Source organism: Amblyomma mixtum, chromosome 2, assembly GCF_055824585.1.
Source record: "Amblyomma mixtum isolate Tamu chromosome 2, ASM5582458v1, whole genome shotgun sequence".
NCBI classification, from domain to species: Eukaryota; Metazoa; Arthropoda; class Arachnida; order Ixodida; family Ixodidae; genus Amblyomma; species Amblyomma mixtum.
In genome coordinates, this window is record NC_143013.1 from 264,268,150 (window position 1) to 264,282,699 (window position 14,550).

The 14,550-nt window shown below is 51.3% G+C and overlaps 1 protein-coding gene across 1 annotated transcript in view; it reads right to left on the reverse strand.

The window, feature by feature from the left end:
• Tmtc2 (Transmembrane O-mannosyltransferase targeting cadherins 2) overlaps positions 1 to 14,550 on the reverse strand; it is a 326,821-nt gene that overhangs the window by 13,739 nt on the left and 298,532 nt on the right. Inside the window, exons 3-4 of the mRNA XM_089573830.1 lie at positions 9,715 to 10,297; positions 7,876 to 8,827 (exon numbers count right to left, since the gene is read on the reverse strand). Coding sequence (XP_089429956.1) covers positions 7,876 to 8,827; positions 9,715 to 10,297 — 1,535 coding nt within the window. The remainder of the gene's footprint in view (positions 1 to 7,875; positions 8,828 to 9,714; positions 10,298 to 14,550) is intronic.

Genomic DNA, 14,550 nt, shown 5'->3' on the forward strand with positions numbered 1-14,550 from the left:
TTTTGTGCGGTTCACGCGTAGTTGCAGTCAATTGTATTAGTATGTGCATTAGTATGGAACTGCGATGGAACAGAGTTTCAACGCCGACTTCTTCGTAAAACTTAGAAGTCTTCATTGTTCCTCAATCATACTAAGAAACTAAGCTTTGAAGACACGAATATGAAAGCAAACACTGCCATACCAGATTACCTTTGGTAATACCTTCACTTTCAATTTATTGTGCGCTGATTTTTAGTCATCTATATAGCGTCATTCACGGACATGAAAACTGCTGTGAAATCACTTTTCAGCTCCGAACTTTTGATAGAGCTTGCAAGGTTACATCGCTTCTTCTACGATAATAGGCAACCAAACCCGCTTGCAAAACACAAGCAGACGACAAGCAGACGATCCCTCCCGCTTCCGCCTACGCCGCCGCCACGCTTTCCAAACGGCGAAAAGAACACGTGATAGCTCAGGCGTTAAGGAGCTCAGCTACCGAGCCGGAGTTCCCGGGTTCGAAACCAGCCGCGGCGGCCGCGTTTCGATTGAGGCGAAACTAATAAGGCGTTCGTGAGCTGCGCAATGTCAGTGCACGTTAAAGATACCCAGGTGGTCGAAATTATTCCGGAGCCCTCCACTACGGCACCCCTTTCTTCTTTTCTTCTTTCACTCCCTCCTTTATCCCTTCCCTCACGGCACGGTTCGGGTGTCCACCGAGATATGTGTGACAGTTACTGCGTCATTTCCATAAAACCAATTTTCAATTTTCTGTTCTACAAGGGATTGTTCCATTCGTGTGGGGAGTAAAAATTTGACTCTTCTGCCCCTAAATACCTTCCTTGAATAGAGGAGTGAATAACATGATCCATATAGATGGAGTAAATAAAACCCCCTGAAACAACAGATTCACTCCCATTCCGGCGCATTTTTGCCAAAAGTGTACAGTGGCCCCTGCATTCGTCTAGAGCGTGAACGCCGCAATGCGGAATGCATGTTGTCTTCCCTCACGACTAACGTGGGGATCGAGGCTACATGACATCGTGCACGCACTTTCATACGAATCATGGTTTACTTCTCGTGCCTCAAAAAGCCGTATCAAGTCCAAGAGGCAGCGGAGGCAGGAATTCACACCTCAAACTCCCCCCACCACCTTCGCTGGGAGAAAAATAAGAGCCGGTGAGGCCCGGTGAAAGCCACGGTGCAAACAAAATGATACCGCGATCATGGAAGCCCCCTATCTTCTTGCGTATACACCATTGAACCAGCAAGCGATATCGTACGGTGACCGACCAGAAACGATAAACGACCAAACACAGCTACCGACCAGAAGTTGTAAAGTGGCCTACCCAATACGGCAGCCGATCAGAAGTTATTCGGCAATAGACCGAACACAGCGACCGACGAGAAGTTATAAGCTGGCCTGCCCACATGGCGACCGACCAGAAGTTTTACGCTGACTGAGTGAATGCGGTGACCAATACAAGAAGAGGTTCAGGGATCATAGCTTAATTTCTCTAAAAGGATGAGTGGAGGTGTGAAGGGAATTAAAAGCGAACGCTAGGTACACCTAGTTGCCAGTAGATTTCTGTTTGGCCTGCACAGGTGAAGCGCGTTACTAGTGTAACAAAATACTGGTTATAGCGAAACAATCTGCAACTTTTCCCAGCCTTCTTTTTTTTTTCTTTTTACGATGGTGTTTCAGTGCACGGCCGTTTTTGGAATCGAAAAGTTCTCGCTGAAAAAGCTTCCTTTTCTTTACTAACGTTCAGCAAAGAAACATTTTATTAAAAAGCGAGATAATTATTTTTACGCTCTCTGGGCCAAACAATACAGAAGAAGACTGCAACAAAAGGTCTAACATTACAAAAAAAAAAGACTGGAGGCTAAGAAAAACACCGCTAACTACCTATCCACTATTTACAATTGCTGTCACCAGATATAGAAGAGAAAACAATGTACAAGAAATAAACGCTGACAAAGCAAAGCGGTCAAAGCGCTCGCGTTGCGCCGACGTCACGAACTGTAACTACGGTAATGGGATCGCTCTGACATTATCTTTAAAGTATATGATTGTATATGGAACTGTAAGAAATAAATAAAGAAAGAAAGACAGAAAGAAAGAAATAAAGAAAGAGAGAGAGAGAGAGAAAGGTGACATGAACGCATACAACGAATTAAATGTGTGCTGCTCCGTTCAGACTATGCGCACGACGGATCCAGCTGGAAATTCAACCGAGAGCGTTAGAAGAGACGAATTTAGAAGACCAAACTCTCCGCGAAGTGTGAGCATAGGAAAAAGAAATCGAAAGCAAGACGAATAGCACCTCCCATTCCCTATACGTGGGGCCCGGAAAAGGAAGGCTCGAGCAAGGAGGTGCTCAAGATTGATTATTGATATCTTCACCCCCGAGGAGTGTAGCTTGCTGTATTTTTACTCCATACGACGACGCACGACGACCTTTGACAGCCTCTAGAATTCTTTGCCTCTTTCCTCGAACGGTAACACGCCGCTGACAGCCAACTCCTCAGGTTAAACTTCCCGGTTTCTCCACATCCCTTTCCACGTCTTTCGTTTTTTAGCTCAAATTTCGCCGCTGCGGCTTTGAAGAAAGTCGCGTTTGATTTCTGCCCTGTCACGTCAGCGGCGACGGCGGAGAATGCCGCGGCACATTCATCGATTTCGGCGTGCTCGTAGAAACGCTGAAAAAATGCTTCTCACACAAATTCAAAAAAGTTCCCGAAAACCACAAGCAGATGTGTCCAGGAAAAACGGCGCAGCATTCACAGGCAAAATTTTTCAGTCGATGCTACCATTAGAACCGAAAATACGTCACTGAAGAGCGGACGCTTCCAGCGAATATATATGCAAAGCACAATATTATGGAAAGGAAGTTGCGGTACTAAGACGCGCTCTTTGCACTTTTGAAGCGAAAAGCTTCACTAGGCTCGTCAACACCGCGCTTCGCGTGGGCCACCCCTGGGCGCCGCCGCGGCGCGCCCTTCCTCCTCCTCGCCACCCACTCCGTTCTCCTCTTCGCCACCTGTTTACCCTTCGCCGCTGCTAGCGGTTCTTATCGCGTTATCGCAAGGCGTTGCGATAACGCCCGAGCGGTGGCGGCTGACATAAAAGAGGCCGTGCGCCGCGGCGCGCGCTCCATCGCCACTTGTCCTCCTCGCCACCGGTTTACCCCTTGCCGCTGCTGCGCGGTCTCCGCCGCCGTCCCAAGAGAAGGTTATTTCGCAAGGCGTTGCGAGAACGCACGTGTGAGCGGCGGCCGTAGAAGAGACGCAGACATTCACCACGGAAGGAAGAAAAGAAGACCCAGAAGTGGTAGCGAGGGAGTTGGCTCAATATCTACACCGCTATCGTGGTGCTCCCAGTGCATTGTGCGCGAACTGCGACAGCCATGACGTCAAACAAAGCATAAATGCAGCTTTTCGCTTGTATACCCAGGCTTAACCAGAGCAAAGCCACTGCCAATTTTTTTGTGCGTGTGTGTTTGGTTTGGTTTGGTTTATGGGGTTTAACGTCCCAAAGCGACTAAGGCTATGAGAGACGCCGCAGTGGAGGGCTCCGGAAATTTCGACCACCTGGGGTTCTTTAACGTGCACTGACATCGCACAGTACACGGGCCTCTAGAATTTCTCCTCCAAAGAAATTCTAGCCGCCGCGGCCGGGATCGAACCCGCGTCTTTTGGGTCAGCAGCCGAGCACCATAACCGCTGAGCCACCGCGGCGGCACTGTGCGTGTGTGTGTTTTCAAAGCGGCGCAGAATACAGGGCGCAGTTTGAGATCGTTTGAAATCTCCAAACAAAAATTTCACAGCGAGAACCAATTCCATCATGTGTTGGCAATGCGATCGCATTAGAAGCGCTGATTATTTTACCGGCATTGACGTCACTTTCGGCCTGATGACGTAACCTTCCTCCAGCCAATAGAACGCTCCAGACTGGTGACGTCACTTTCCTCCTGCCAACGGCAAAACTTTATGACCAACGACGCCCCCATGGGGCTTTAATGCCACTGCATTAAAAGAGCCGGGGGGGGGGGGATCGAACTAATAGGAGAAAACCGCTCCAATAAGACAAGTGGTAAAACTAAGCGTACAAGAGAAACAGCCAACCTTTGCTGCGTCCCGACGCGAGCGAACAGATGCAGGCAAACAACTCGACGACGGGACCCCAGGTGCGCCGGCACTTAACCCTGTTTTATTTCACGCATGTCCGCTCATCGCCGACAGAGGGCGGGCAACGGCAGTTCGGTGAACGAGAGATCCCTAGATATGGATTTTCGCGAAATCCGCATCGCTCGAGCGCTGTCAGGGGAACGGCAAGCACGAACAAAAAAAAAGGGGGGGGGGGGGGGGGGGGAAGGGGGAGTCGATCGAGTCGGCTGAGATCTGTGCTCTATATATAAAGGCTCCGGGCGCCACCACATATCAATGCAAAAGAAAAAAAATAATCGCAAAAAAAGAAACATGACTAAACGGACCAGCTGAAAAAGAAATAGATGCAATGAGAAGAGCCAGCGAAGCAAGGGAGGAATGAACGGCGACACTGATCGAATGAGAAGCAGTGTTCTAACTGCTCTTACTCTTGTCACATGTCTTTCTTTATATTTTTCCCCCTCTCTAAACTGTTTTTTTTTTTTTTTTGTCTGAACGGGAGCTCGCGGAAGAACCAAGACCGAGACCTTCGGAGAAGAAACGGTGGAGTACACCAACGCGGCGAACGACACTCCGTGAAAGTGAAGACGACAGTTCGCGAACGCCAGCTCCTGAACGCCGTGCGCGATCGCACGAGTGTCGTGCAAGGAAGCAGAACTCAGTTGCTCTCCGATATGTACAGGAATCCACACACTTGTCTACAGCGCTCGAAGGGCGCGCTAGCTGCTGTGGTTTGTGACATTCGTCGCTTCCTGTAGGGCTCGATGCAGATTTTAAGGCGAAAGCCTGTAATGGCTCATACTGTCGTCCGTTAGCAGAGGGTGTCGCACCTTTGGCAGCGTGTAACTCGTGTTAACTCGGGAACTATAAAAGATAGGAAAAAACGAACGGTTTGCTTCAGATAGAAAAGGAAAAAATGAACCTAGAAGCCACGTTTGATGACAGTAGAACTATTAGTTAATTAATTACAGTAAAAAAATGTCAAATTGCGTCGAAATAACGCAGACGGCGATATAGCCACGGGAACGGCGCGACGTCACATCCACCGGAAGTCGTCACGGCATAGTGAAAATTCTCACAGAATGGTCGGGAAAACATCGGATTTGTGTCAAATTAGATGGGAAAATGTGTAATTAAGCGCTATTAACACTTAAGATCCCCGAAAGATGTATAATTCGGGTATCGATATAGCCACGGGAACGGTGTGACGTCACATCCACCGGAAGTCGTCACGGCATAATGTCCTCGGCTTTCGCCTCTGAACACTTTAGTTGCCAAAGTGTCCTCGCAATTTTTTTGCGACAAGTGAACAAGCTATGCGAACGCGTACGCACGATTATGGTGCATATGCTATAGTGCCTAGCACGATAATGTGTTGGTCGAGCCATGCCCCTCGTAAACGAGGCCAGTGTACTCCCGAGTGCCCCGTTCGAGTGCTCTAGACAATTGCGCGGACTTCTGTACTATGTACAGACATCGAACACACATTTATGTTTTAGGTAATCTTTTTTACGCGACAGCCTGTTGTTGTTGTTGTTGCGACTGAGAGAAGAATGAAAAGGAAATTGCACGGGCCTGCCAACTGGCTCCAGCCGAGCCACCACCGCTGCCACGTGCAGATAGAGGAGAGTTAAAAGATAAGAGGAAAGAGCGAAAGAAAAGAAAAGACGCGCGTCGCAGCAACAACCGCGTCCGCCGGAGCGGACGCTGGCTGAAAAAAACAGATAAGCGGCTATAGCCGCGTTTCGTCACCACCTCCTCGCGACAGCCTACACAGCTTGTTCGGTCGAAAAGACGTCGGCGTCGTAATAGTTGTGAGCGCCGCGCGTCGGAAAAAAAAAAAATATCATGCCAGTCGTTTGCCGCAGAATGTTCTGGATGGTGTCACACGATTCAGCGTTTCGTGCAGCATAAACTTACTAGTTAAATTAGGGCCTAGCTCGCAACAGGGATTTTGAACCGGCGACCTATAATCGGGGGCTGCGTATCATGCGCGGTTCAGTTCGTGTACCAAGACAAGTGAGACTGTTACTGCGTCATTTCCTTTCCTCAAAAAAACAATTTTCGATTTGTCCAATGGGCAAGGAAGGCGTCGTGCCGAACGGGCGATGGCGTTCCGTGGACTCCCTGGCAGCGCTGCAACACGCTGTCCCGTTCCACTCTTAGAGGCGAAGCTTAAGCTCCTCTAGTCCTCTAAATTTTTTATTTGCGCAATTGAAATGTTCAGATTTATTTCTCTTTTTTTTCTTCCGCAAGGGTTTGTTGCTTTTTATCTGTGTCATATTCTCTGTGGTTTGGTCCCAGTTTGAAGCTGGGTATATACCATTTTCTGAACTGCTCATATGGGACAGTAATCAAAGAAGCCACGAGTAATGGGCGCCAACTTCACCGCGGCTTTTCCTGATTTCATCGGAGGAGGAGGAATACCTATGAGCTGAACAGAACAGCAGCATAACCAAACGTTTCGCGCGAGGATACCGAAAATATTTACTACCGCTGCCTAATAGATATACAGTGCCTTGAAATTTCAAATTATTACACACAAAAGCGACAAAAAAAAAAAAGCTCTGGAGCTCAAACGCCGTTCCTAGGTTTGAACAGGTCTCTTGTATTTACATAAGTCCCTGATTGTAGGGGCGGATTTCAGGGTTACTCTTGGAAGGGGCAATCCCATTTGAACCATGCATTTTTTAGACTTTTTTTTTTGCAAAAAATAAGGTTCGTCATGGTTTTTTAGGGTTAAATTTCTCGCCCTTTTGGGGGCGCCCCCTTCCCCCTCCCCTTCACCCCTTCCTGATTGTTCCCTATTTCCGTGCGCGGCTTCTAAAGGATTCCTGCGTGTGTGTATGCACATCACATCAAGAACATCAAGCGGTCAAAATTATGAATTAGTCTTCGTGACTCTAGAAATGACTTCGCTCACAGAGCACAACAGCTTTCAAAGTCACTTTTCATTCCGATAGATGGCGCAACCTTAATTAGCAACACGAGGAACCCGCACACTCTTGGCAGAGTTCTGCTCAGTTCCATAGCTGCTATGCCGCACGTAGAAAAAAAAGCAGTGAATTTATGCATAGCCTCAATTATACAAACTGTCAGTTACTTGCCCGGAGGCGAGTAAGCAGGAGTTTCCCGATTGTAAATAATGCCTCGTATGCACTCACAGCAATATTTACTAACTGCTTTACACTGCTCACTTTGATCTTAAAGTAAGGACTGCAAACTGCCCTTAATCTGTTCACTGGGAGGTACATATGGATGCTGGACAGGCTTGCGGTTGATAACCGTCGGCAACGTTAGAAAATAGCATTCATCCTTTAGCCGTTGCCTTGAAAAATAACATTCCCGAAACGCTTACCCTGACTACGCTATATACTTAAACGAACGTCTTGCTGGGCAAGTTGGTAACTGTTCATCTTTGGTTACAGGCGCGCAAAAAAAGGCTGTCTTGTGCTCTGTCTTTTTTCGCGCCTGTAACCAAAGATGAATACGCTACATACACCCAGCATGTTCACTTGGCCCTAACTAGAATGCAGAACGAAACGTCGTGCTCAAGTTCACACGGCGTGCACAGATAAGCTCACACTTTGGCGACTCCATTCAGTGCTAACTGTAACACAAAAGCAACACACACACACATACACGCCACACATCTCACTGCTTGGCGGCCTCATCCAATTCGAAGGGCCACAAATGAGCACACAGACGCACGCCATAGCCACTCACACTTTGGCGGATTGATGTGGATGCCCGACCGGTAGAGGTCCTCCTCGGTGAGCCAGTCCCTGTTCCTGCGCACCGTCCTCAGCGAGAGCACCAGCACGAGCGCCACGAGCGCCGCGAGCACCAACTTGCGGCGCAGGTCCCCGTTTCCGGCACCGTGTCGCGCCGCGCGCCGGGCGAAGCCGCACAACTGGTCGGCGCCCACGGCCACCAGCAGACAGTAGCCCATCGAGGGCACGTACAACACGCGCTCGGCCACAACGAAGCCCACGTAGAAGAACAGGTTCGTCGCCGGCACGAACGGCAACACCATCATGGCCAGCGCCAGCACAGTGGCGTCCAGCTGCTGGTTCGACAGGGCGCTGGCGACCGCCGAGCCGCCTCCGCCGCCGTTGGTCGACTCGGAGCACTCCGAGGACGAAGAGGAGGCCGACGAGCAGCTGCCGCAGCTCCACGAGGGAGGGGAGACCAGGGATCCGCCGTTGCTGTAGCTGCTGCAGTTGTTGTTGTTGTTGGAGAAGCGCTTGCCGTACGGCTTCCCGGACAGGGCGAGCAGCGAGGCCGGCTTGGGCGTGAAGGCACTGCAGTGGCACGGGGGCGCGGCGCGGCGCCAGTTGGCCAGGCGCACCAGGCAGGAGACGAGGTGGAAGAGGCCCCCGTAGAAGGCGGCGCTCAGGAGGTTGCGCGGATCGGCGGGGCTCTGCACCAGGGGGATGGCCTCCATGGACCAGTCGAAGCTGAGCCAGCGCGGGCACAGCAGGAGCCAGAAGTTGAACGCCGGCAGGTAGAGGAAGGTGAGCGTCCGCGTGAGGAAGCTGTCGCTGTCGGCGGCCGGGTTGTCGGCCGGAGCGAAGTCGGGGGCCCGGGCGCCCATCAGGTGCAGCCGCAGGCCGACCAGCGTCACGCCCGCGAAGCACAGGTGCAGAAGGCCCTCCCACAGGCCCGGATGCCGCTTCTGCGGGGGAGGGGGGGGGGGATGCGGAGTCAAGCACCGTCCACGCGTTCGCCGAACGAGAAGGTTGAGAAGGTCATGCTTTCTTCCCGGCTTACCTACGAGATTTGTTGCGCTGGTGATTCGACAGAACTCAACAGGCAGCGCGAAAGAGTAGCAGTTGCATGTAACGACAAGATACGTTATTTATGAAGTTAAAATAAATGAGGTGTGAAAGTCTTAAAGACACTATCATCTTAAGTTTTTAACCTCCTTAAGCCCTGCAAAACACTACCAACCTACACAGAAAGCACTTCAACGATCACAGCAGTGCTCGGATTATTCCAAAACTCTGTCCACTGGCTGATCTCATTAAGGTCTCTTGTCATGTGCGCCATGTGCAACATACCCTACTCCACCGCACCCACAGCCGACACGTGATCGCGGTGGCTGAATGCTGGTAAAAGCGACCTCGCGCATCCGAGCATTCGTAGAAGTAAGACCTACCACGTCGCCTCCCATTTGCGAGTAAACACCTTCGCTTACGGCAGACAATGACTGAAAAAGAAAGATCCTCAAGAAATCGCGTCCCATGTATCATACCCTCTAAACAGAAAAGGGTACAAAGGTAGTAAAGTTGTCCTCTCGCACACACCCTTTAAAAAATGGTAAGTGGAAAACCAGTGGAAAGGGCGCGTTCACAAGCAGGAGAAGTACATGTCCTGTCTACTTCTCCTGCTTGTGAACGCGTCCTTTCCGCTGGTTTTCCACTTACCATGCACCAACTGGCCCAACAAGCTACGCTTCTTTAAAAAAGGGCGTGCTCTGGAGAACAGATTACTCCCTTTTTTACTCCCATATAGGTGTATTCGTGTTTAGAGTGTAGCGGCACTGAGACGCCGTTCACTCACACTGACGAGCAGCGAGGGCAGGTCCCTGGGGGCCACCTTGTGGTTGACGAACACGTCGTAGACGGCGCACACCGCCAGCACCGTGATGCCGTGCTCCTTGGTGAGCATGGAGCATCCGGCCAGCGCCAGCGACGCGTACAGCGGCGCCCAGCGGCGCTCGGCGCGCAGCTCCTTGTCGCGGTACTTGCAGTACTGCACGTAGGAGAGCAGCGAGCCGAGGAAGAAGAGGCAGGCGCCCACGTCCGCCCTGCCCACGATGCCGGCCACGGCCTCGGTGTGCACGGGGTGCGAGGCGAACAGGAAGCCGGCCACCAGCGTGGGCAGCCACTGGTTGAGGAAGAGGCGCGCCGCGAGCGCCGTGAACAGGGCCGAGACGAGGCCGTGCAGCAGCACGTTGAGCAGGTGGTAGCCCCGGGGCTCGTAGCCGCCCAGCAGGTAGTTGAGCCGGAAGGAGAGCACGCACAGCGGCCGGTACGACTTGTGGCTCCCGCTGTGCGTCAGCGGCGTGCCCCAGAAGTCGTTGCGGAAGAGCGACGCCAGAGGGGAGCTGGGCAGCAGGTCCTGGTTGCTCCGGATAGCGCGGCTGCACGAGAGGAACGGAGAGACGCGGCTGTAGCTCATAGCGTGCACGGACAACTCTCGATATTATTGCGAAAGCAATACTACTTGCACTTTCACGCCTTTGCCGTGCCGCGGCGGTGACCACCATTGACCTTCATTTGACCTTGATTGCATTAGATTGGATTGGACTGGATTGGATAACATTAGATTAGATTACATTAGATTACATTGGATTGGGTTGGAGTGGATTGAATTGGATTGGAATTGAATGGATTGTATTGGATGGGATTGGATTGGTTTGGATTGTATAACCGATGCATCACCACAAGTCTAACCACAAGCACCACCACCAGCTACACTACCAGCTGTACCATGGCGTAGCTACGGATATTGCTTTCGCAATTACCGGGCTTAACCAAGCTAAGCCACAGCGAATTTTTTTCACCTGGACTAATATCTCATGCGGCCTAAAACGCTACAACTCACTGCAGTCGGAGGCGACTCAAGAAATGAAGCTGCAAGTACACTGCAAAAGAGGCCCTCCTATACCAATGGCATCGAGCAATTGACGCGACGTCATGGTTAATGCCCTTGCCCCTGCTAGAGTGACATCGCAGGAGGCAAACGTCGAAATAACTGTGACATTATGACAAACTGATAATCAGTCAATGCGACTGGCTGGAAGGCCTCCTCTGGGAGACATCTGTCGCATCGTTCTTGACTTGTATCCGACCACAGAACGGCACCAACTGGACACGGACCTATCTCCATGTGGTGACAGCAGGAGTGACTATTATTTGTGTTTGTGACTTCGATGCCGGATTATGCGATTTGGTTATTGTATGTTTGGTTTATTGGGGTTTAACGTCCCGAAGCAACTCAGGCTATGAGGGACGCCGTAGTGAAGAGCTTCAGAAATTTCGACCACCTGGAGTTCTTTAACGTGCACTGACATCGCACAGCACACGAGCTTGTCGCTACGGTGGAGCAGTTAGCGGCAGAAACCGCAAGGATAACGCCACCTGTAGCTTACAGCATCTCAACTGAACTCACAGAACGGCACTGCTAGATGTGAGAACACAATACACCAAAATAATACCGTGGCTTGAAGCACTGCAAAGTTTTGTTTTGAGTTTTGAAGTTGTTTGCCGACTAGCAATGCCGGCTAAGGATCCCAATGACTAAACACTTTTTGTACTCTTTACTGTTGCATGAATTTCTGAGAACGAGTAGGATGAGACCGTTCGCCGTCGAATGTCGCTGTAGACGCAAAAACCAGCGTACAGACACCCAGGGAAGCACGAGTACTGGAGGAAAGGCTGGTAAAGTTTCCGTCAAAAGTACGTCAGCCACTAAGCCCCTTGAGAGGCGCCGTCGTTAGACGCACTGACGCACGCCTGTTCCAAGTCCACTGGGGCACCGGTGCTCGGCCTCTAACCTAACAGAAGAACGTTTGCTCGCGGTATCGTAAGTTTATGGCGCACGAAATAAGAACATTTAGCAGAGCAAACTTCGCGAACTCTGGTTACCGCGTAGCGTCATGACTCTTCGCATTTGGCGCTCTCTGGCGGCCGGACGGGAAACTGTGGCACCGTTATCTGTTGCCGAGGGAATTTGGCGCGCTATTTCTACCCATTGCTCGCCAGCACATTCCGCATAAAAATAAACGAAAAGAAAGATACTGGAGGGTGTGCTGGGAGCAGATCGAAGCACTATAAATGAGCTGAGTGCACATCGAGCAGGAAATAGTTGCGGAGATACTGCGGTGTTTCTAGGCAGAGCTGAAAGTAGAGCAGATAAAGATGCAAGTGTTTTCTGCAAGAACCGTAACGCAGCTCAGGTTGTAAGCTTTCAGAGTTTCCGTATTCTGGCAGTGTTGGGTTTACAGTGAGATGAAGCCAGAAGTTCGAGCCACCGGAGCGACGATGAGTAGCCAGAGTGCGTGACAGGCCTCGTCTCTGCTCGCGAAGTAGCATCCAAAACCTTCGCTGTCTGGCGCCGCACCCGAACACAAAAGAGGCGCGGAGTAGCAGAAAAGGAAACCTCCCGCAATTACAGGACGATAAAAACTGAGCCCGAGTTATCGCTCTCCACCCCAGTGGATTCCTCATCGCCCCGCACCGACAGGCAGTGGCAACAAAGCGAAGCATTGTAAGGACAACACAAGAGCAATAACCCTCGTATTTATCGCCTCTTCAACGAGACATCCGACGAGATCCTTTCCTGAGAAGCAACGCATTGAAGCCGGCCTTCGCAAGAAGCAGTTGAGCACAGAAGCCTACACCAAAGGCGCAAAGATAACGGAAATAAAAAAAGCAAGAAGAAAGAAGGACGAAAAAAACAAACAATAGTAATGAGGAAATCGGGGAAGGGTTATACAAGAACGATGCTGGTTTGAGAGGGTAGGATGGTAGCAGGAAAGTGGAGGAGGACACGGGGGAATCGAGGAGCGGTAGAGGAGGTTCTGCTGCCCGCTTAACTCGCGAAAAGGAGCCGTGGCGGCGTCTTCGAAGGCGAACGATAAATCAGCCCGGCCTAAAGCAACACTCCCTCTCTTACGGCTAACTCGCTCGCGGCGTCGACACAGGAGCCGACCGTTAGACGCGATCGGCGCGGCAACAGCGGCCGGCTGCTGCCAGCGGTCTCGCACCGCCGCCACCGCAGCTTCATAAATTAGCCGCAAGAGGGCAGGATCGCCGGGCGCCTGACGGCGGCTCGACAAGCCGGAACCGCACGCGGCAAAGGTCCAAAACGCAGCCGCCGAATGCGCGCGAGTGAAACGGGAAAGGGCAGAGAGGGAAGTGGAAGGGAGGAAATAAACAAGCAGCAAATCTCATTAGGAGCAATCGCTTGGCTTAAGCTCGCCGTCCACTCTACGCGGCGGACGGCTCAATACCGGTAGCTCAGCGCCGAGGCTGGGATGATGCCGCACCCCGTTCGCGCTCGTTTGGCGGCGGCACAGTCGAGGAAAGGAAGGAGGCGACGGAGGAAGCGAGCGGATAAAGAATGAACGCGTCGACAGGCCCCCGAGCGCGCGAGCTCACCGAAAACACACACACGCACACACACCTATAGCCATCCGTGAGCACGTAACGCGTGGCGGTGCTATATATGGCTTCGTTCGACAAATAGGTTTATCTAACCATGCAGCTTGGGAAGCCGAAGAATAAGAACACGCCTGGGTGGAGAAGCGAGATCGCAGCTGGCAGGGCGAGAGAAAAAAAAAAGACAAAGAAATAAAAAGGAACGAGCGATGAGGGCACGTCGTTGCGCTCCTTTCTGTTCTTCCTTCCTTCCTTTCTTCTTCTTTCTCTCGGCTTTTAATTTTCTTGTTCTCTTACTCCATTCCCCGAATCACTACCGCTGTTATCCTTCAATGTCCCAGTTTGGTTCCGCTGGCCGCGTTGCTTCCCTTTTATTTGCGTTACCGACGTTCTTTCTCCGGCTGCTGTTCTGTTCTGTTCTCTTCCCCTTGCTCCTCTCTCTCTCTCTCCTGTTCTCTCCTTTGTTCGAGAGAGTGTGCGCCTCACGGCGTGGACGGAGCCCGCGAAGCCAGCCACCTTTGAAGTTCTCCGGTTTCGGTAGCCGCCTCGTCGGGTGGCCGTGGCTCTGTGGCCGGCCGGTCAGCCCGTGATGGATGCGTTTGGCCGAGCAGCGGCGGCGAATTAGGAGCAGGCCGAGTGGAGGGCGCCAGAAAAAAGAGTGCGTGTGTGTGTGTGAGGACGGTGTGTGATGGTGAGTGCGGGCGCGACGGGTAGATCTCCTTTGAGAAGAAGAGCGACTACACTGCTGCTTCTGCTCTGATCTCTTTCGGCGAAACACCCGCGGCGCCTCCTCAGCTTCGTTCTTTTTGTCTTGTTTCTTTTTTTGTGTTTTGTTTCGATGGGTTCACTGGTGCGGGGCCCTACTCGTTGTGGTTCATACGTCGTCCGGCGTGAGCGATGCGTGTGTACACGTTGCAAGATAGCCCGACCAACCACGGATGGAATTTGTGTGGTTTAACTAACGTCTCTTTTTTTTTCTTTGAGAAAAAAAAAACAGAGAAACAATCAAATAACTTCACGCCGCTGAGAGCAGGTCCAAGGTACCCGTCCGTTCTAACAATTTCGTAAAAATTCCATGACATCTCGATGATTAGTTTGTTAGATTTCCATACGCTGCCAAATCATTTCCCTTCTTATACCTACTCTTTCTTTTAAAGAAATAACCACGAACTAACAAGTAATTCATGTCTGCGCCACAGCAATAGCGCTTTGATGACAGCAAACGTTCGCG